A 21,369-nucleotide genomic window follows, 5' to 3' on the forward strand; every position below is an offset into this window, starting at 1 on the left:
CTTTTCTGGTTTGCAATAATAGGAGTCTTGCTGCATAATAATCTTAAAAGTAATATAAAAAAATAAAATTGGTCTAAATTGTGAGTCCTCTACAATTTCTAAAAAACAGAAAGACTAATGAATTAGAGTCTCTGGATTCCAGGTTGTTTCTGATTCCTTTTCTGGGTTAACAGTGAGAACTGCACAGTTTCTAAAAAGTAATAATCTAAAAACTCTCTGATAAAGGTGGAAATATCAGGAGAAAGTCCTCTGGAGTTCAGCCATTAGACTCGAAGGTGACTTGAGAAGGGAGAGGAGACGAGAACGAGCCGTTTGTTTACATACTATTTTGTCTCCAGGAGAGTCCAGATATCCAGAAGGCCACACAGATTCAGAAGAACAAATTCTCTTCAGATCTGGCAGACTTAACATTTCTGTCTGTCCTAGAGTCTTTAACCGTTATATCTCTTATAGTTCATCCAAATTAATGTGGCCATTCCACTGAACCAAAGCCAGCAGCTTCCCCAAGATCTATTCCATCCTGCTAGTGAGTTTTGGAGTCGTCAGCTGGGTTGCTAGTCTCAGCAAGACTCACATCCAACTTGCATCTCTGTCCCACAAAATACAGTTTGTGTTTTTTAACTTGGCCAAATATGTCACAAATAAGTTGCTAAGCCAGAAATGCACCAGCTGCAAGCAGCAGAAATCCTGTTATCATGAATAAATTCAGGGTGAAACCATCCCATCATGTGTGTTCCTGCAGGACAAGAGAAAATTTTCTCCTTGAGAAAATTTGATCACTTGGATTGAGAGACCAGTTAACCAGATCTTTAATTTATAGATTTGGAGGATGTGCAAAAAAAAGGTTCCAGAAAAGCAACACAAAAACAGCAAGTAGGGTGGAATGGGTAAGGAGAGGAGAAGAGGAAAAAGCGTCCGCCTTCACCGATGTTCAGCTATTGTTAAGAAGCAATAAGATTTTCTGTAACTTTTAAGTTCTAGAATGTGTATGTGATTCTTTTGTTTGTGAAATGTTTGTTACCTTTTGGGTGTGTCCTTGTAGCGGCCATCTTGGAACCTACTAAGGAGGAGGCCCGCCTCAAACCCAGCTCTTATATAGAAGGAGCCATGTTTGCTGGAGTTTGATTGGCTGGGCAGTTAATTGAGAAGGCGGCGACAACAGTATTTAAAGAGACTGCTGGCTGACAGTGATGGGAAAATGAAGCATCATGAAGCAATGAAGCTTTCCAGCCCTTTACCTTGCAAAAAGGTTCATTACTTGATGCTTTGTTCATTGCTCCCTAGTGACATCTGCTGGTGAAACTGCAACAGCCTTGTCACTCAGTTGGATACTTCCAAAAATTACTAAATGCAATATTGTCACAAAGTTTTCATATTTAATTGTCATATGTTTTAATTATTAAAATGATTTGTAGCCAATCTAATCCTGGTTTAGGTTGAACATCAGTGGTTGTGTTGGGTTTTCTTTTATGTCAGACTGATTTGACAATAAAGACATTTGATGTTTTAGTGTCTTGGGAGTGCAGTGCCTGTTGGGGCGTTGGCTTTTTCTTGGATTTATAATTGGCTCTGATCCCTTATATTTGGCTAGATGTTGAATTTTAGTTCTGCAACATGATTAAATCTGTTTCTGCTGTGAAAGACTGATATATCTTTGCTAATTAGACTACAAATAATAATGGAACTTTGCAGAAGGTGAGAAATTGGGAGGTGGAGGGTTAATTATTATCTAAGAATAATTTTATTGTGAGGATAATCTCAAAGTTTTCCCAGATGTCAGAGATTTTCCTCTTTCTGGCTCCATTTCAGACAATCAAGTTTATTTGTGTAGCACGTTTCAGCAACAATGCAGTTCAAAGAGATTTACATCATAAAATCACAAAAATATAGTTAGAAAAAACCCCCAACATAATCTACAATTGAGAAAAGCAGCAACTAACATTACATTCTGATGATCATCGTCAATACACATCAAATATGTTGGTCAATGTTAATTTTATTTTGGCCACTGAAGACAAATATCCTCCTCTGATGCGAGACCAAATAGACAACAACCCATGATGCAGAGCGGCTCATCGCGCTTTTACTTTGAAAACCGACACGCAAAATGAAGCAGTCACGTGACCCAGGCAATGCGAGGCCTCGTTTGTTGCCAGACACGTGGTTTTCAGCAAGATGACACAAGCCTCGAAGCAGGGCTTCATCGGACACGCCCCCTTTTTACTCTGTACCAGCCTGGATTCAGATCGTCCATCACTACTGGCTGAGGCTTGAGAGACTGAAAGCCAAGAAACTGATGGAAAAGATGCCATTTTTTCTTGTGAGTGAACTATGCTGTGCTGAAGGAAGCCTAATAAATCACCTTTGTTTATGGTACAGCCAACTTTGCTGAGTTTTCCTTCCACACCTCTGAATGTAACAGCTACGTAGTTTCATTTTTCCCCCCAGTGAAACTGGTTTGGAGCCGGGGCTGAGTACGACAGGGAGTCTCTAAGAATCACACACATCGTTCAACCAGACGGCCAGAGTCTAACTCTCTCTATTTGTAATTCATAGGGGGCAGAAAATGTTTGGAAACCACTGGCTTAGTGTGAAGAACCTGAGATGGTTCTGAACCTCATGATTGCAGTTGGTTCTTTGCTGACGTTTCTGTTAGAGGTTCTGGAAAACTGAATTAACTTTTCTTCCCCAGCTTCCTCAAAGCAAACTAAAGTGATGTCAAATGTTTTGAATCACAAAACAGCAGCTCTGATAGACCAGGCCAAACATCTGGGCAACCTGGCCTTCAACATCTGGAGCAACATGGAGACCATGGTGACCTACACTCCTCTGGTTCTGGACCCAAACACGGCTGGTCCAGAACTCCATCTGTCTGGAGATCTGACTGGTTTGACTGAAGGAAAGAAACAGCAGCTTCCTCATAATCCAGAGAGGATTGATTATTACTGGGATTCTGTTCTGAGTTCTGAGGGTTTTAACTCAGGGAACCACAGCTGGGATGTTGATGTTGGAGACAGTAAATACTGGGAACTTGGTGTGATATTAGAGTCTGTTCAGAAGAAGGGAGACACACAGTCTGGATGTTTTTTTATAAATCAATATTACGCACATTCTCCACCAGCTCCTTCCACTCGTCTCTCAGTCCAGAAGAATCTCCAGAGGATCAGAGTGAATCTGGACTGGGACAGAGGAAAACTGTCCGTCTCTGATCTGGATACTAACACACACATACACACCTTCACACACACCTTCACTCAGAAGATGTTTCCATTCTTCAGTACTGATAAAACATTAAAGATCCAACCGATGAAGATCTCAGTGATCAAACAGCAGCTCTGATGATCTGAGCATGAAGAACAAATTAATCCTTATTGATCAGATGATTGATTGGTTTTATGATTGATAGTTTGCTGGTTTGGTGAATTTATTATTTTTAAAGCCAGGAAACTGGAGATGATCTGATCATCTCTGGACTTTTTCATTTATTTTGTGTTTTTCCATCATAATATTTTCAAGTGTGTTTTTATTATTTACAACAAATTGATGAAAATAAGTTTCTAGTTACATGATTGAAAGCTTGTTCTTTTAATTTTACCAGTTAACCAGATCTTTAATTTGTAGATTTGGAGGATGTGCAAAAAAGGCACCAAAAAAAGCAACACAACACAGATCAAGTAGTTTTTAGGTGTGAAGAAATAAAGTAGTATCAGGTGTAAAGGTTGATTGGCTCAGTCTGGGACCTAGTTATAAAGGGTCGATAACATTGATTTATCATAAATGTTGATGACAAATCAACATTTATCGATGTTGATTTATAATCAACATCGATAAATGTTGATGATGATCAACATTTATCATCGATCTGAGTCATGGAAGACAGGCAGTACCTTGACTGTGCCCACATTGGAATTTAGTTTTTGGATCCATTTAGGGTTGTTTGTGTGTTGTTTTTGTGTGTCACCTCACAAGAGTGTTCAGTAGATTGCTTTCATTTTCTGAACTTTTTACAATTTTATTTTAAAAAAATTATAAAACTGACATTTTGAATCTCCCAAATGTAAGTACAATAAAAACAATATAATAATTCAGTTTAAGTTTAATTATTGTAAGCAGAGCCAAGTATGATAAATAATGTAATCATTCACAAGATCCCCAAATGTTGCGTCTTTCAAAACCGAAAAGATTTCCATGAACTTCTAAACCTTCATGTTCCTCCTGCACTGTAAAAAGAAATGAGTTAAACCAACTTAATTGAATTGCTTCAACTGGTAACAACTAATTCAATTATGTTTATCCAGCCTCATTTATTAAGTTTATTCAACTCTTTATATTGTGATTATCTTACTCAATGTTTATATTTTTTAAAATCTGAATTCATTAAGTTGGTTTAACTACAAATTGTATATATTTATTAAACTTTCTAACTTGTTTCCTGCAGTTCCAGGGTGAGTCTTTCTTCATGACTCTTTAAGGAATGAGAAGCTCAATGTTTTTATCCAACCTTGTCATTAATCAGTGAAATAAGTTGGAGGAGAGACGTTTGGTTCCTGCTGGGAACAGCAGAAGAAAAAGTTTCCAAGGACTCAATCAGAAAAGTTTCACCAAGAAATAGATTGTTGAGATGAACTATCTGTTCAACAGTGAGAGAGTTTCTCTGACAGGAGGAAAAACTTTAGACTCTTTAGACTCAAATCAGCGAAGAAACACTGAAGAACCAGAACTGAACCACCAAAACCCAAACCCAGGAATCAGAGGTTCAGTGAATGTGGTGTTGAAGGTGTGGAGGTGGATCAGTGAGTCAGAAGAGACTCTGTAGAAGGACAGAATGCCAGCAGGACAGTCCACATACACTGATACTCTGTTAGAGATGGAGGAGGAGGAGAGAAGAGTTTTTATCTTATTGTGACAGACATAGTAACCATAAACATCACAACATCTCAGACTCCAGGAATGATCATTATATCCAAACAAACAGTCTCTACTGCTTCCTTTCCTCCTGATTCTTCTGTAACTCACTGATATAAAAACTCCTCCTCTCCACTCGACCTCCCAGTAACAGCGACCAGTCAGACCAGTTCTACACAGCAGCTGAGGTTCATCAAATCTGACTGGATGATCAGGATATGACTGAATCTTCATCACACATGTCACCTTCCTGTTGTCTTCAGACAGTTTGAGTTTTCTGTTCACTGTGTTTCTGTCGATGGTGAGTTGACAGGAATCTGATGGAGAGAACAAACACAATCCAGTTGCAGTTATTGATCATTTATTGATCTTTGATGATGATCCTGAATGAGTGATGTGACAGTTTGAAGATGGTTGAATGTGAGCTGCTTTGTTGTCATGAATCAGATGAAAAACACACTTACACTTCCTCAGACCTGGTGTCAAGAATCGGCCTCCAGCAGGCTCCACCCTGAAAGGAGGAGGGGGGTCAGACCATCAGTCTCTTTCAGCAGCAAACATGGACATTACATGTCTCTCAGACACACATTGTCCTCCACTGAGACAGGAACAGTCCAACATCTGGACTGCAAACTGCAGTGGATGTAGGAAGGACAGTTGGTGCTGCTGCAGCACAACTCATTTCTCCAAACACAGGAAAAGCTCCAACGGAGAGGAGAAAGGAAATCCCTCAGTAACAACCTGAAGAAACTCACTGGAGCCTTAAAGGACATCAGGAAACTAAGGAAACATTTCTGGAAGCTCAACCTGATTTAATAATCAGCATTAAAATCCAATCAATCTAAACTCTGATTAACACCTGGATACCTGCTCCATCCACACTCCCACACACAGATGAAGGAATGAAACACTAAACAGCCCTGCTGCTGAAAACCTGCTGTGGCCTCACTGTAATATCCAGAAATACAAACATTAAAAAGGAGAAGCTGCATCACATTCAACAAAGAGTTCAACAAGAACCAAACATTTGATCTCTGAGCTCAGACTCACAAACCAGGGAGAGGCTTCCATCATCACACACCTCTGACAAACACCTCCAACCTTTCAGCACTTCCTCTACCAACCAGCACCACCAGATGGCGCTGCACACATTTACAATGAGACCAAAAATAACTGAACTTCTCTGTTGTTAATTTAGTCTGAATTTCTATTAAACTCTATTAAATCCATCCCACTCTTTAATTTTCCTTGTGAGCCGTTCTTAGGAGAATATTCCAGAAAACTGGGTAATGATCTCTGCCTACAGATGAGGCGTCTAAAAAATTAATTATCAAACTAAATATTAATATTCAAACTAAATGTTTCCCATCAGACTAAAGACGTTTCTCCTCTTCCTCCTCTATCAGACCTTCTCTGCTCCTGCAGCAGGTTCCTCCATACCTGAGAGCTTCCCGTCTCCAGTTTGGATCCTTCAGTCCAGCCGACAGCAGCTTCACTCCTGAGTCTCCTGGATGATTGTAGCTCAGGTCCAACTCTTTCAGATGGGAGGGGTTAAAGGTCAGAGCTGAGGCCAGAGAAGCACAGCCTTCCTCTGAGACCAAACAGCCTGATAAGCTGCAGACACACAATACATCACATGATGAGAAGATGAGAACAATGAGGTAGAGCCCAAGGTCTGAACTGGTTGCTGATGGATGGATGGATGGATGGATGGATGGATGGATGGATGGATGGATGGATGGATGGATGGATGGATGGATGGATGGATGGATGGATGGATGGATGGATGGATGGATGGATGGATGGATGGATGGATGGATGGATGGATGGATGGAATAAATAAGAAAGCCAAGCAACTGCTGGGATCTGTAATAATTCTTCTTTTTGCACCTAAGATGCAGCAATTTGTCAAGAGCCCAGAGTTACCTGAGAGTTTCCAGGTTGCAGTTTGGACTCTTCAGTCCAGCAGAGAGAAGCTTCACTCCTGAATCCTGCAGGTTGTTGTTACTCAGGTCCAGTTCTCTGAGACTGGAGGACTGGGAGCTGAGAACTGAGGACAGAGCTTCACAGCTTCTCTCTGAGAGGTTACAGCCACTCAGTCTGAGGAGACAGGGAGGAAAATCTGTTATTAAACAATTCTTCAGAATTTATGTCTTTTTCTATCCAGTCAACAATATTCCAGTTTTACTGATTTAAGGGAATGTTTTGTATATAATCATGTTGCCTTTTGTTGTAAGAAAAAAAATTACGACAAACATAATGTGGAAAAAAATAGAAACAAATTTGCTCCTTAAACAATTCCAAAATAAACACTAGCCAAACATTAGATATAGAATAATTGTTAACATTTTATTTGTGCATAAAATTGACATAAAAAAGTCAAAAATATCTTCTGTCATGAAGATGAAGGAGTCTTCATGAATGTTTAAACTTTGTCATTCGGTAAATAATTACACATTTTTTTCAATTTTGCATTAAAACTTGTATTAAAAGTCCATTAAAATGTCAACTTTGCATTAGATGTGTCATTATTTACCAAATGACACGTCATGACAACAGTTGTAAACATTCATGAAGACTCCATCATGTTCATGACAGCTGCTATGTCACGTTTATGACAATGTCATGTCAGTCTTATGCACACAAATAAAGTTTTACCAGGAATTTAACCCAGTATTTAAAGAGTTCTGAAAACACCAACCTGACACTAAAGGTCACTAAACACATGGAAACACTTTCAGAAATCACCACAATTAAAACTGCATTCATAAATATCACAACATTGAACCAAATATGTTTTAAACATGTTATTGGAACAGGATGGGCCACCAATATGTTACCATCCTCATGTCATCACACAGAAAACACAAAGTCCAGACCAGATGATGTTTTTAACAAAGAGGTTTTATTAAACCCAAGTCTGGACACAAAGTGGTTCTGGCAGTTTGGGTAAAATAACAGAGAACGAAGAAATAAGCAGCAGTTGGCCGTCGGATTCAGGGCTGTGGGGCTCACACTGATTCTGATGTTCATAATAGTTATCTCTTCTTTAAATTATTATTCTTTCTACTGCTATACTTAAATTCAAATTAAAAACAGCTTATTGACTGCAAAAGGAAATAAAATCTTGTAACTCATTTTAATTCAAATTCTTCAAAGGGTTATTGTAGATATTAATGACTGTTTAGTATGAGGGGCCGTTTAGGACAAAATCTATGTTTTGTCTCTCACACACTACAAGAAACTCACGCACACTCTAAAAAAACATCACGCACACTCAAAAAATATTCAAATTGCGTATACACACTACTAAAATGTCACACACGCACACACATTATATCTTACTCGCACACATACACTGTACTAACATGTCGCACACACACACAAATGGTCTTTCTCTCAAGCACACAGATGCTATCTTTCTCACACACATACACTGTACTAACAACTCGCACACGCACACAAATGTTTCTCTCACATACACAAGACTAAAGTTGCGCGAACTCACACACACAGTGCTAAGACTCGTTTTATGTATGTGTGAGAGCGAGAATCGTTTTTTGAATGTGTGATAATTGTCACGGAAGAGGCGGGGCATAATTTTTTTATCAACTGCGCATGCGTTGATCCTAAACTATAAGCTTCGATTGTTGACTCACTGTATGTTCTATTACTTAGTATATTTGCGCTTTTAAATATATATAGAACTTTAAACTTTCTTGTAACTTAAATGTACCATAGAAATAAATAAATCTGATTGATTGATTAGAAATAGCAAAATTGCTGTAGTACAATCTGCCCACTGGGTGCCAGCATTACAGGAATTATTAACCGGCGCCAACTAGTGCCGAAGAAGAAAGAGTCTGCTATACCGAGCATGGCTAACTCTAGTTCAAAACGAGGCGGTATTGAAACTAACTTCACGCCGCAGTGAAGTTAGTTTCAATCAATCAATCAATCAATCAGATGTATTTATTTCTATAGTACATTTAAGCTACAAGAAAGTTTAAAGTTCTATATATATTTAAAAGCACAAATATACTAAGTAATAGAACATACAGTGAGTCAACAATCAAAGCTTATAGTTTAGGATCAACGCATGCGCAGTTGATAAAAAAATTATGCCCCGCCTCTTCCGTGACAATTATCACACATTCAAAAAACGATTCTCGCTCTCACACATACATAAAAGGAGTCTTAGCACTGTGTGTGTGCGTGTGTGCAACTTTAGTCTTGTTTACCTTTCACGTATTGTCGCCTCGGGGGGGGGAGTGAGTGAGCGTCGCTCCTTCACCCTGACGTTCCTTCCCTCGGGGAGAGGGGGGGGTGCCGATCTATGTCTGAGCATCCACCTGAATAATGTATAGTTGCGCCACTGTGTGCGAGAAAGGTAGCATTTGTGTGCGTGTGCGAGAAAGAGCATTTGTGTGTGTGCGACATGTTAGTACAGTGTATGTGTCCGAGAAAGATAGCATTTGTGTGCGTGTGCGAGTTGTTAGTACAGTGTATGTGTGCAAGAAAGATAAAATGTGTGTGTGTGTGACATTTTAGTAGTGTGTATACGCAATTTGAGTATTTTTTGAGTGTGCTTGCGGTTTTTTTAACGTGTGCGTGATGTTTTTTTAGAGTGTGCGTGATGGTTTTTTGAGTGTGCGTGAATTTCTTGTACTGTGAGAGACAAAACATAGATTTTGTCCTAAACGGCCCCTCATAGTTTAGCTTAAAGATCTCTTGTTGTTTGTATAACAGTGAATTTCTAGAAGCTTCTGACTTTGTATTATTTATATTCTAGATAAATTCCTCTACTTGTTTCTATGAATATATATGATTATTTTAACATGTTGCTCATCCTCTTCCTGTTACTGAAACATTTCCACTTATACTAGAATCTACATTTGCTCTCAGCCAAATCTCTTCAATACCAGTAATATCTGTTAATGTCATTTATCTGAAGAGTCTAACTTCCTGTCCATCAGCCAATCAGCTCCTTGTATTTTCTCAGTAGACCAATCAGTGGAAGCCCCGCCCAGCCCATGATGTGAAACAGAGAGACAAACTGAACTCTTAGTTTAAACAGATTTTCTCTCTCCAACCTCTTGGTTCCACATGGAGCTATATTTGGCCCCCTGCTGCTCTGATCAACTAGGATGAAACAATCTGTCAATAATTCAGTTACACTATCAGTGGAAGCCTGACCTCCACTTTTCTTAATAACTCTCCTTTTGGTTCTTTCAGCCTGGAGGAAATGAAAATTAGCCATTATTATGTGTTGAGATTTAGCAGGTTAACCATGTCACAGTCAGACATTATTATTATAACAAATAATAATTATATAATCTTTGAAAGCAGGTAAACGACAGAAATCTGCCTTTGCCAGGATTGGTCACATTTTACCTGAGAGTTTCCAGGTTGCTGTTTGGACTCTTCAGTCCAGCAGAGAGAAGCTTCACTCCTGAATCCTGCAGGTTGTTGTTACTCAGGTCCAGTTCTTTGAGACTGGAGGAGTGGGAGCTGAGAACTGAGGACAGAGCTTCACAGCTTCTCTCTGAGAGGTTACAGACACTCAGTCTGAGGAAACAGGGAGGAAAATCTGTTATTAAACAATTCTTCATAATTTATGCTTTTTGTTGCAGACAACGATGTTCTTCTTTCACAGATTGAAGTAAAATGTCATATTTTTTTCATCTTTGTGATACAAGTATAGAGAAATGGTTTATATTTTAGTTGGGCCTCCAGCCTTAAAAGACTGATATACAGCAGTCAGTAAGGAGGCTGGCAAGAAAAACATTAATTTAATTAATTTCCATAATGAACAGCATTAATCTAGTTCAGCTTCAACAGAAAAAAATAATTTCTGCTCTTTGAACATTTAGCATTAAGAATAGCGAACTATGGGAGCCAGTCTCTCTTTTACTCATCATCCGCTAGTGTCTAATATTGAGGAGACAATGAACCAGTAAACAAACTGATGAAGCATGACTCAATATTTATCTCATCACTAACAATTTTTTTTAAATACCTGTAGTAACAATGTGTGTCCTTACAGAGCTTTGTTGGAGGCTTTAACCACTGGCAGCAGCCTCAGAAGAACCTCCTCTGAAGCAGAGTATTTCTTCAGGTCAAACATGTCCAGATCTTTTCCTGATGACACTAAGATGAAACCCAGAGCTGACCACTGAGCAGGAGACAGTTTATCTGTGGAGAGAGTTCTCCATCTCAGAGACTGTTGGATTTTCTCCACTAGAGATCGGTCATTCAGTTCATTCAGACAGTGGAACAGATTGATGCTTTTCTCTGCAGACACTTTCTTACTGATCTTCTCCTGGATGTACTGAACTGTTACCTGATTGGTCTGTGAGCTACTTCCTGTCTGTGTCAGCAGACCTTGTAGGAGTCTCTGATTGGTCTGCAGTGAAAGTCCCAGGAGGAAACGGAGGAACAAGTCCAGGTGTCCATTTGGACTCTGTAAGGCCTGGTCAACAGCTCTCTGATGGAGAGACTTTAGTTTAGGTTTATTAAATAATGAAGACTTTTTAGATGTTTGTGTTTCTTCCATCAGGTTGACCCAGAGTTGATGAAGGTCAGATGAACATGAAGAGCAGCCAGAAACTCCTGAACACTCAGATGGACGAAGCAGAACACCTTGTCCTGGTACAGCCCTCTCTCCTCTCTAAAGATCTGTGTGAACACTCCTGAGTACACTGAGGCTGCTCTGATATCGATGCCACACTCTGTCAGGTCTGATTCATAGAAGATCAGGTTTCCTTTCTGCAGCTGATCAAAAGCCAGTTTTCCCAGAGACTCAATCATCTTCCTGCTCTCTGGACTCCAGTGTGGATCTGTTTCAGCTCCTCCATCATACTTGACCTTCTTCACTTTGGTCTGAACCACCAGGAAGTGGATGTACATCTCAGTCAGGGTTCTGGGCAGCTCTCCTCCCTCTCTGGTCTCCAACACATCCTCCAGAACTGTAGCAGTGATCCAGCAGAAGACTGGGATGTGGCACATGATGTGGAGGCTTCGTGATGTCTTCATGTGGGAGATGATCCTGCTGGCCTGCTGCTCATCTCTGAATCTCTTCCTGAAGTACTCCTCCTTCTGGGGGTCATTGAACCCTCTGACCTCTGTCACCATGCCAACACACTGAGGAGGGATCTGATTGGCTGCTGCAGGTCGTGTGGTTATCCAGAGGAGAGCAGAGGGAAGCAGTTTCCCCCTGATGAGGTTTGTCAGCAGAACATCCACTGAGCTGGACTCTGTAGCATCAGTCAGGATCTCCTTGTTGTGGAAGTCCAGTGGAAGTCGACTCTCATCCAGGCCATCAAAGATGAACAGAACCTGGAAGTGTTCAAAGCTGCTGATTTCTTTGGTTTCAGTAAAGAAGTGATGAACAAGTTCCACCAAGCTGAACTTTTTCTCTTTCAGCACATTCAGCTCTCTGAAGGTGAATGGAAATATGAAGTGGATGTTCTGGTGGGCTTTGTCTTCAGCCCAGTCCAGAGTGAACTTCTGTGTTAAGACTGTTTTCCCAATGCCAGCCACTCCCTTTGTCATCACTGTTCTGATTGGTTGATCTCTTCCAGGTGGGACTTTAAAGATGTCTTCTTGTCTGATTGTTGTTTCTGGTCTGTGTGGTTTCCTGGATGCTGTTTCAATCTGTCTGACCTCATGTTCATCATTGACCTCTCCAGTCCCTCCCTCTGTGATGTAGAGCTCTGTGTAGATCTGGTTCAGAAGGGTTGGACTTCCTGCTTTAGCAATCCCCTCAAACACAGACTGGAACTTCTTCTTCAGACCAGATTTAAGTTGTTTGACAAACTGCAGCAAGATGTTCTAAAATAAACAAAATAAAGTCAGAGATGAAATAAAAATACCTTCTGAAGATGATTTAAATAAATGTGATTCCATTTCTTCAGACATCAGTAAATGTGTCATTTATCCATCAGGTCAAATCTTTGTAGAAATCCTCTTACTGCTGCAGACGGTCAGCCAGCTCCTCCTGCTTCATCCTCCTCAGGAAGTTCAGTGTGATCTTCATCACTGCCTCTCTGCTGCTCCTCCTCTGCTCTTCATCATCACCTCTCAACACCTCATCATCCTCTCTCTGACTCTCTGAGCATTCTGGGTAATCTGGACTCAGAACCTTCTGGATCTTCTTCAGCTCGTTCTTCACAAAAGTGACAATGTTTTCCTCCAGCAGCTGGAACAGAATAATAGATGAAGGAAACATCAGACTGAAATCATGGAGCCAAACACCAGATGGATGTTGGACAGACTGACAGTCCTCTGGTCTACAAAGTGCAGCATGGAGACGACTGTGAACAGAACCATGGAAAAGTAGTTGTTGTTCATGTACAGACCATAAATATGGAGTCCAGCTGTGTTTGATGCTGCTGGGCAGACGGACCACTGGGAACCTCTGAGCTCTGCTGGTCCACTCTGTGGAGGAACCAGGAACAATCAGGAAGTGAGGAAATATTCATCCAGCAATATTTATTAATAAAATAACTAAGAGTGTCACATTAAAAGCAGAAAAGAAAGCATCACAAGAACACAATGCAAAGAATTTAGAAAGATGAAGATGAACTATAAGGATGAGGACCAGTAACACCAGAATCACCAGAAGACATTTTAAATAGTTGGTTCTGAACTTGGACTTAAAACTGTCCACACTGTCAGCAGATCTGATGCTGATGGAGACACAGTCCCAGAGCTTGGGGACAGTGGAAGTGAAGGCTCTGTCCACACAGGTCTTCAGGACAGTGTGGGACATCCATCAGGTTCTGATGACTGGATCTGAGGTGATGTGGACATGGAGGAGCTCTGAGATATTTGGGTGTGTCCATGTGGGATCCTCTTCTTGATGTTATAGAGGATTTAAAATGGATCCTGTAGATCCAGGAAGCCAGTGAGCTCACATTATGTATGTCCACACAGAGACAATCAGAAGGTAAAGATCCATGAAGTGATATCTGGATGTGAGCAGTGAACCAGATGATCCAAGTAGCTGTAAAGATTTAATGTTCCTGCTGATCCCACTAAGAACCAGCAGAACCTCTAATGGTCCACATCAGCTCAGTCTGGTTGAGTTCCAGCAGATCTCATCAACCACATCATAAAGCATTCCTTCCTGCTGAACTGATCTCACAATGCACACAGGAACCAAGTCCTAATGGACCAGACTGGTTTACCAGGTATTTCCCAGTGGGTGGTGGAAATGTGTCCCACTGTTAGTCTGACATGGAGACAGGAAGCAGCAGAACATCATCATCATCACCCAGAGATGAAGATATGAAGGTGTTTTCACTTGAACAGAGCAGCTGGTTTAGATAATGGATCAAAACGCTGTAAATATAACTGGGAACATCTGAAACTTACTGGTTCAGTTTACAGCTGTTAGAAACAGCTGACCTCTCTGATGGTGGAGATCCAGGAGAGTTAAAATTATTGGGTTGATCCTTTGACCTGCCACTCTTATAGGACACACAGCTGGGTTCTTGTTCTGGTTCTGGTTTGAGTCTCTGATGGATCCTGACAGAAACATGATGATTAAAACTGAATCTGTTCAGTCTGGTTGAAGCAGCAAAGAGGAGCAGCAGCAGCTTCATCACCACATCTGTTTTGGCCTGATATAGTGAACGCTGTGTGAAAAGGGCTGTGGACACTTAGAGATGGTGACCTCACCTCTGACCTTTGCTCTGGCTCTCATCTTCCCCACACAGAGTGGTTTTAGAGGGAGGGACTCCCTCCTCTCTGTCCTCACACTGATCCATGCTGCTGAATTCACATCAGCTCACACAGACTTTCTAGCTTCACCTGTAGAGGAAACACACATCGTTCATCTGCACATCAACTCTGATCATCCTTTACATCATTAGTGCTGGAAAAAGATCAGCTGCTCCTCCTCTGATTGGCTCTTCTTCTCTACTTCATATAAGTGTCAGGTGAATGCAGTCAAACAGCAGAGAGGCAGAGGAAGCTGCCATCAGCTGCTGCACTTCTACTATCTGTACACTAGATGGAGACATGGAGCAGCATTTACATTCACTGGTTCACTGACTGGAAATTTTATCGGAGGAAGAGCTTAATAGAAAATAAGTTATTGTTTCTGATTTAATTATCACGATAAACAGATACAAATTAAACAAATGTAAAATTTAGAAACAGATTATGGAGGAATTTTTCTGCCATAATCCTAGAGCATACATTTTTAAGAAAGAGATGAACGACAGGATTTCATGTCTTTCTTCTCAAACTTGCAATACTTGTTCTCAGAACCTCTTATTGGCTCCCACTTAAGTCCCGTTTGCTCTGCTCAGCCAGACCAGGACCGACTTCAAAGCAGGGCTGAATGTTTTTGCATTAGCACTTCCATTCTGGTACCACCCCGCTCCCTGGAACACCAAGACCTGCGGTTCCGATCAGACTAGCTAGAACAGGCTTGTTTGGAGTTAGCTGGATGTTTTTCTAGAAAAATCTGTTGCTGAGCCTTAAGCTTAAGTTATGATATGTCCCAAATATTCAATTTCTACATATTTATAGGTTCTCATCCATCCAGGGCATGGAAAAATAAAAACAACAAAAAAGAGTTAAAGCAACTTAAGTCATAACTGAAATTACACATGACTTGTATTGAGAACCACTGCAATAAATCAATATTTATTATGATGAATTTTACTCATTAAAACATTGTATTTATTATCTTAAATTTTTGTAAAGGTGTAGCAAAGATGAGATCTTTGACTCTGAACCAAACTCATATCTAAACAGCATTTAAATCTTAATTTGACTTTTTTGGGTCTCAACAGTTTGAGAAAAACACATTTGATATGCATGGCTACTTACTAGCCATTTTTGGTCCTGCAGCTTTAAGACAAAAAGTTTTAAACCACATTTTATGTTATATTTAACTTTAACTCTGCCGACCCCCGAAAATTATTCTTAAGAAATGTTCCTGTTTCTGGTTCCCCCCAATAGTGAGATGGGATCTACGCCCTGGAGGGGAACGTCTGTCATTTTAACTTGTGGTGCCAAAAATTGCCGTCATAATCTATTCTTACCTGTAAGTTTTATAATAATAATAATGACAGAATATTCAGTTGTATTTTATTTTCTTTCAGTTAAAATAAGTTTAAACAAACTGAACCAACAATCTACATTATGTCACCAGATTAAACTGATAAATATGCAACTTTTTCCTGTCGAACGGACCGAGACCCTAAAGTGCAAAACGGGCTTTAGTCTCTGCTCAGACTCTTTACTCCCTTACACCTTTTGGCTCTGTGGCCAGCAACCTCTCAGCAAACAGTATGAAAGAGTTGTACTGCGTTTGTTTCCTTCTAGCGGGTTTGCTTTTGGTGCTGCTATCGATTAGAGCAACCTGCTCCACCCACTGGCTGTAGGGAGAAACAACGACGTCAGCTTTCTGCTCTGTAGTTCACTAAACATCCGCCAGCTGTGCTACTGATCGCTAACAGCTACTGATCTTAGGCAGGATTTTGTTCACCCTACCAACTCCCTATCCAATTGGTGGCAAAGGCTGCTACCATCAACAGTAGCCACGCAGGCACAACCGCTAGAAGGAAACAAACGCACCCAGTAAAACACTTCCATTCCATTGGCTGAGAGGTTGCCAGGTGAAAGTGAATAAAGGCGTTTCCAACAGCGAACAGAGACTAAGTGTGAGCGTGAGGAGAAATTTTTAGAACAAGCTTTACATATTTTGAAAAGAAAGAAATGAAGTCCGGCTTTCAAAATAAAAATGTAAGCAAAAATCTTAAAATTTTTGAGATGAAAGGACATGACATCCTGTTTTCAGACTGAAAATGTGTGCTCTTGGATTATGGCAGAAAATTTCCCCCATAACAGAGGAAATGTTTGAGAACAAACAGAAACTAAAGGATGAAGGAATGAAGAGATTCCAGTTTAACTGGAAAGACAGAAGGAGCTGCAGAAACACAGATGGTGGTGATTTAGTTTCTACAAATAGAAATGTTTCAGGTTCACAACAAAGTTAACAGAAAACAAACTGCAAACATGATGTTAGAGTCTAATAATGTGTTAATTCAGATTTAGACATCAATAGTCCTTGTAACAGTTTTATACATTACATCTTCTGTACTACCCATTTGTAAATTATATCAGCTAAATTTGATTATATTTGAGTTCAATATGAGTTGTTATAAGACACATTTGTTCATACTTAAGTTCATTACAAACTATAAGATACATACTGTCTGCAAGATGCAACTGATGGTTAACTCCACAGAAAGAAAAGTGAAAACTGAAGATAAATATAAGAAATATGCAAGAGAAACTATAAAAGAGAAAACAACCAATAAGGATTATTTAGCCCCTCCTGGATATCAGCTCACCAGGTCTGTTTAGTTTATGCTTATTTTCTGTGTTAACCGTTAGATATAAAGTACATGAATTTGTCCTGATGTAGAATTTTGTTGTCGTTCTCTAATGTGAGCAGTTCTCACGGGTTGTCAGCACCAGAATAAACCCTGTTTTATAATTCTACATTGTGCCAAAGTCCTTGAGGTTCTACAATCCTGTAGATTAACATTCAACCAGCAGAGATTAAAACTTTGAGCTGAAATCAGAAGTGAACATTTTCTCCAAAGATCAGAGAGAAACAAGCAGGAAAGTTCCTGAAGACAAAGTTCAAGTAGGAAACAAAGCAAACTTACAGTTTGCTGTAGAATCAGAAGAAGAAACTCTCCAGTCGCCTTCAGACCGAATGAGACTCCGGAGAGCTGCTTCTGGCAATAAACCAGCTTTACCTGCAATGGAGGAGGAGTTACTGGGAGGAGTTCAGACCTGATTCTGCTCTAACTGGTTCTAGCAGATTCATCTCAGCCGTTCTGAGATGAAAAACTCAGAAGCCCCTGACCCTTTATCCTTGATGCCCCTAGTGCCCTTTTTGAGTTTATTTTATTATCTGTATCTCAGGAGGCCTGCTGGTTCCTCTCTATTAACGTCTCTGGTAGAGCAGCTCTGTCAGTGAGAAAAAGACGTCGTATCGTCTCGCTTCGCATGCAGAGATCAGAGACGATCTGACTGACAGAGAGAAGGAAAGAAGCCAACAGGTCGTCTGATTCTGATCCACAGGTGGAGGCAGTGATTTATAGGAACAGGAACCCGATTCAGCAGGTGTGAAACTATGAGGGACTGAAGGGCCTCACCTTTCCAAAGAGCTGATTCAGCAGCAGAACCGGTTCAGCAGCATCTGCAGAGCCAACAAGCAGAGCTTCACATACAGTTTCCAGTCCACATGAAATGCTTTCCCAGTTTGTTCTGGTTGCTCTCTGAGAGGAAGATGAAGATGATGATGGTGGTGGTTTGTGGGATCCTCCTGCACAGTAAGATCCCCTTCCTCTCTCTGCTCTCATCATCCTCACTCCAGTCTCTGCATGTCTTTCTGTCTGGAAGTTGCTCAGCTCAACCACAGCAGAGGTTCTGGAGGTCCAGCAGGTTCTACTGGGTCGGTCTCAGACCAGTTGCTGTGTGGTTCTGCTGTTGTTTGGTTGATAAACTGAAGTTCTGACTTGGTTCTGTCTGGGACCAAAGTAACTGGAGGTTCTGTTGTGTTCTGGTCTCACTTCAAATTGTCCTACTGGGAGAGTTTTGGTCCAGTCTGGTAACAACTTTTAACAGGTTTATTCAGGTTGTTGTTGCTTGTTATTCTGTTCAGGTTCTGGTTCTGGTCGGTTTCTGGCCTTCATATATTGGACCTGAATGACATCAGCTGTACTGATGGACAGTCTGACTTTTCCAAAGCTTTCAGCTCCCAAACGGCTCTGAGTTTATTATCATCTGCTGCCCTAAATTTTAGCATAACTTGACAAATAGTAAAGTTTTACATGATAAATTACGTCGTAGTTAATGTTCTGGAAAAGATGAGCCTCATACTTCCTTCATTTAAGTATTTATTCTGCTGTGAAAGCAGAACAACCAGTGAGACAGACCCATACCAATAATTGATTATAAAATATCTATACATACTGAACAAAAATATAATGTCACGTTATAATAATGAAATTCTAATGTATATGCTACAATAAACTGCAAGAATGTTAAAGGTTTGCTTGTTAACTTCCTGACTACCATAAAAAACATACTGACCAATCACCATATTTTTAATTCCACAGTCTTTGTAAGGTAATTAGAATACTGAAAAAAAAATTGGAAAAAAAGTTTTTATTTTTCAAATATGATGTGTCCACTACAGAGGACAATTTTTCAACTTTTAAATACTACAATAAAATACAGTCAAAATAATTTATAGAATGTTTTAATATGTTGCTAAAAGAATAAATTAGAATATTCCAACAAAATTTTAAACCAAAATTTGCACAATAAAACGTTTTAGGCATTTACTTTGTCTCTTCCCATAAAATGTATTACTAATGAACGTCATTTTTATGAATTAGAAAAAGGTCCCACCCCTTCACATGTGGCATCATTGAAAAGCCCTAAATATCCTCTGTAGATACCAAAAGGAATTAATTCAGTAGAATGCAGGGTGTGGGAGATATTCAAGTTTAGAAATGTCCTCTACAGAGGACAAAATGAACTACTGGTAGTCAGGAGGATAATAACTTAGTTTAAGCCTTAAATGAGTCCAGGTTAATGAGAATGAGTAAAATCAATCAAATTAATGCTTTTACTCAACATTACAAACAATTTAAATAATAAAAAAGGAGTTCTCAGTTTTATAAGAGTGGCAGCTCTCCATCCCACCTAAAACATGATTGCTCAGCTAATGGGGAAAATGTCTAATATCTGGGGAAAAGGGACACTCAGAGTGTGTAGAATGCTCAAGTTTGTGCATGCTGTTGATAAAGATTAAGATTAAAGATCTCATTCAGAATAAACACAGAAAGCAACCCCCCTGTTCTGGACAAACCCACCAGACAGCTGCTGGGACCAGGTAGAAATACGCTGGGAACTGTGGGAGTTGCGGAGATGTTATTGCACAAAGGAAAATCAGGAAAACGTGTACACAATGAAATACCTGCACACTGTAATTCTGGGTGGACTAGCTATTCAGAAGCTGAAGCTTGTACTTTCTTTAGATGACATAATGGCTAAAACTGGGAGAGGTGAGACAGCCATAAGCCGTCAGACAGAAACTAGGTTCTCAACTATCGTTATTAAACACATCCAGAAGCATTCCACTTCCATTGCCAGACAAGTCCAGCAAGAACTGCCCTACATGCAAAGTTTTGGGGTGATCAGTAGTATTGAGGAGTCAACTGAGCGGTGTTCAGGAAGGATGGTTTTGTTCAGAAAGATATGCAAAGAAATTGGCAACTTTCATCAGTTAATCGCTAAAGACCTCCAAACTTCATGAAATCTTCAGATTAGATCAAGAACAGTATGCAAAGATTCATGAAATGGGTTTCCATGGTGAAGCAGCTGCATCCAAGACATACATCACCATGTGAAATGCAAAGTGTCAGAGGCAGTTTTGTAAAGCATGGTGCCACAGGACTCTAGAGTAGTGGAGGCACATTTTCTGGAGGGATGAATCATTCATCTGGCAATCTGATGAGCAAAACTGGGTTTGGCGGTTGCCAGAAGAATACTTGTCTGACTACATTTTGCCAGGTGTAAGGTTTGGATTATGCAGGTTGGGGTTATGGTGTGGGGTTGTTTTTCAAGAGAAGGGTTTGGCCCCTTACATCCAGTGAAAGGAACTCTGGATGCTTCAGCATACCAAAACATTTTAGACAATTTCTGGCTGGCCCTTCCTCTTCCAATATGACTATGCACCAGAGCCCAATGCAAGGTCCACAGAGTTGTGGGTTTCAGAGTCTGATTTGGGTGAACTTGACTGGCCTGCACAGAGTCCTGGCGTTAACACAACAGAACACCTTTAGGATTAGAGTGGAAACTGAGAGCCAGGCCTTGGAAAGTTTCAGCCAATGTCATATTGAACCTTATGGATTAGGAATGTGATGTCAGTTAAGATCATATGTGAGTCAAAGCAAGTGAGTGAATACTTTTGGCAATATGGTGCACGACTGGAATGTATAAAAACCTAAAACAATCAGATTCAACGTGTTAATGATGTGTTTATACTTGTAACCAACCAAGTATAAACAATAAAATATCACATCAGCAGGGCTTTCTTTGTGTCAAAAGGTACATTTATATCAGAACGGCAAAAATCACCTGTGGGTAAGGCAGTTCACAATAACCTAAACAAAGATTATTGTGAACCACCTTTCTGTGCATGATTGCTTATTGTTTTGCTGATTATATGCTGGAATATTCTTATTTATTTATTGACTTAATCATAACTATTGGCTTAGTTATGATCCAGAGAAACAATAAATGTTTTGCATTTTATTGAAAATTATTAATAAATGATTACAGATGAATTCTTAATGAATTTTTATTCTCACCATTTTTGTTGGTGGGCAGGTTAATTGGTTTTACGAATGACTGCAT

The 21,369-nt window shown here is 40.0% G+C and overlaps 1 protein-coding gene and 1 pseudogene across 2 annotated transcripts; both read right to left on the reverse strand.

Moving 5' to 3' along the window:
* Positions 1-1,799: 1,799 nt before the first annotated feature.
* Positions 1,800-12,732, reverse strand: LOC103473928 (NLR family CARD domain-containing protein 3-like; annotated as a pseudogene). The gene is made up of 5 exons (XR_014090247.1): positions 10,950-12,732; positions 10,300-10,473; positions 6,832-7,005; positions 5,370-5,416; positions 1,800-5,222 (listed from the first exon to the last, which is right to left on the reverse strand). The product of XR_014090247.1 is annotated as an NLR family CARD domain-containing protein 3-like (transcript).
* Positions 12,733-12,761: 29 nt separating this feature from the next.
* Positions 12,762-17,687, reverse strand: LOC108166001 (uncharacterized). The gene is made up of 5 exons (XM_081613701.1): positions 17,601-17,687; positions 14,590-14,721; positions 14,284-14,436; positions 13,266-13,344; positions 12,762-13,105 (listed from the first exon to the last, which is right to left on the reverse strand). Exons 2-5 carry the CDS (start codon positions 14,676-14,678, stop codon positions 12,875-12,877), a joined length of 552 nt encoding a protein of 183 aa, XP_081469827.1. The 5' UTR covers positions 14,679-14,721; positions 17,601-17,687; the 3' UTR covers positions 12,762-12,874.
* Between the last annotated feature and the right edge of the window lie 3,682 nt (positions 17,688-21,369).

The sequence above is a fragment of the Poecilia reticulata genome, chromosome 12 (assembly GCF_904066995.2).
Source record: "Poecilia reticulata chromosome 12, P_reticulata-male-v2, whole genome shotgun sequence".
Lineage (NCBI taxonomy): Eukaryota > Metazoa > Chordata > Actinopteri > Cyprinodontiformes > Poeciliidae > Poecilia > Poecilia reticulata.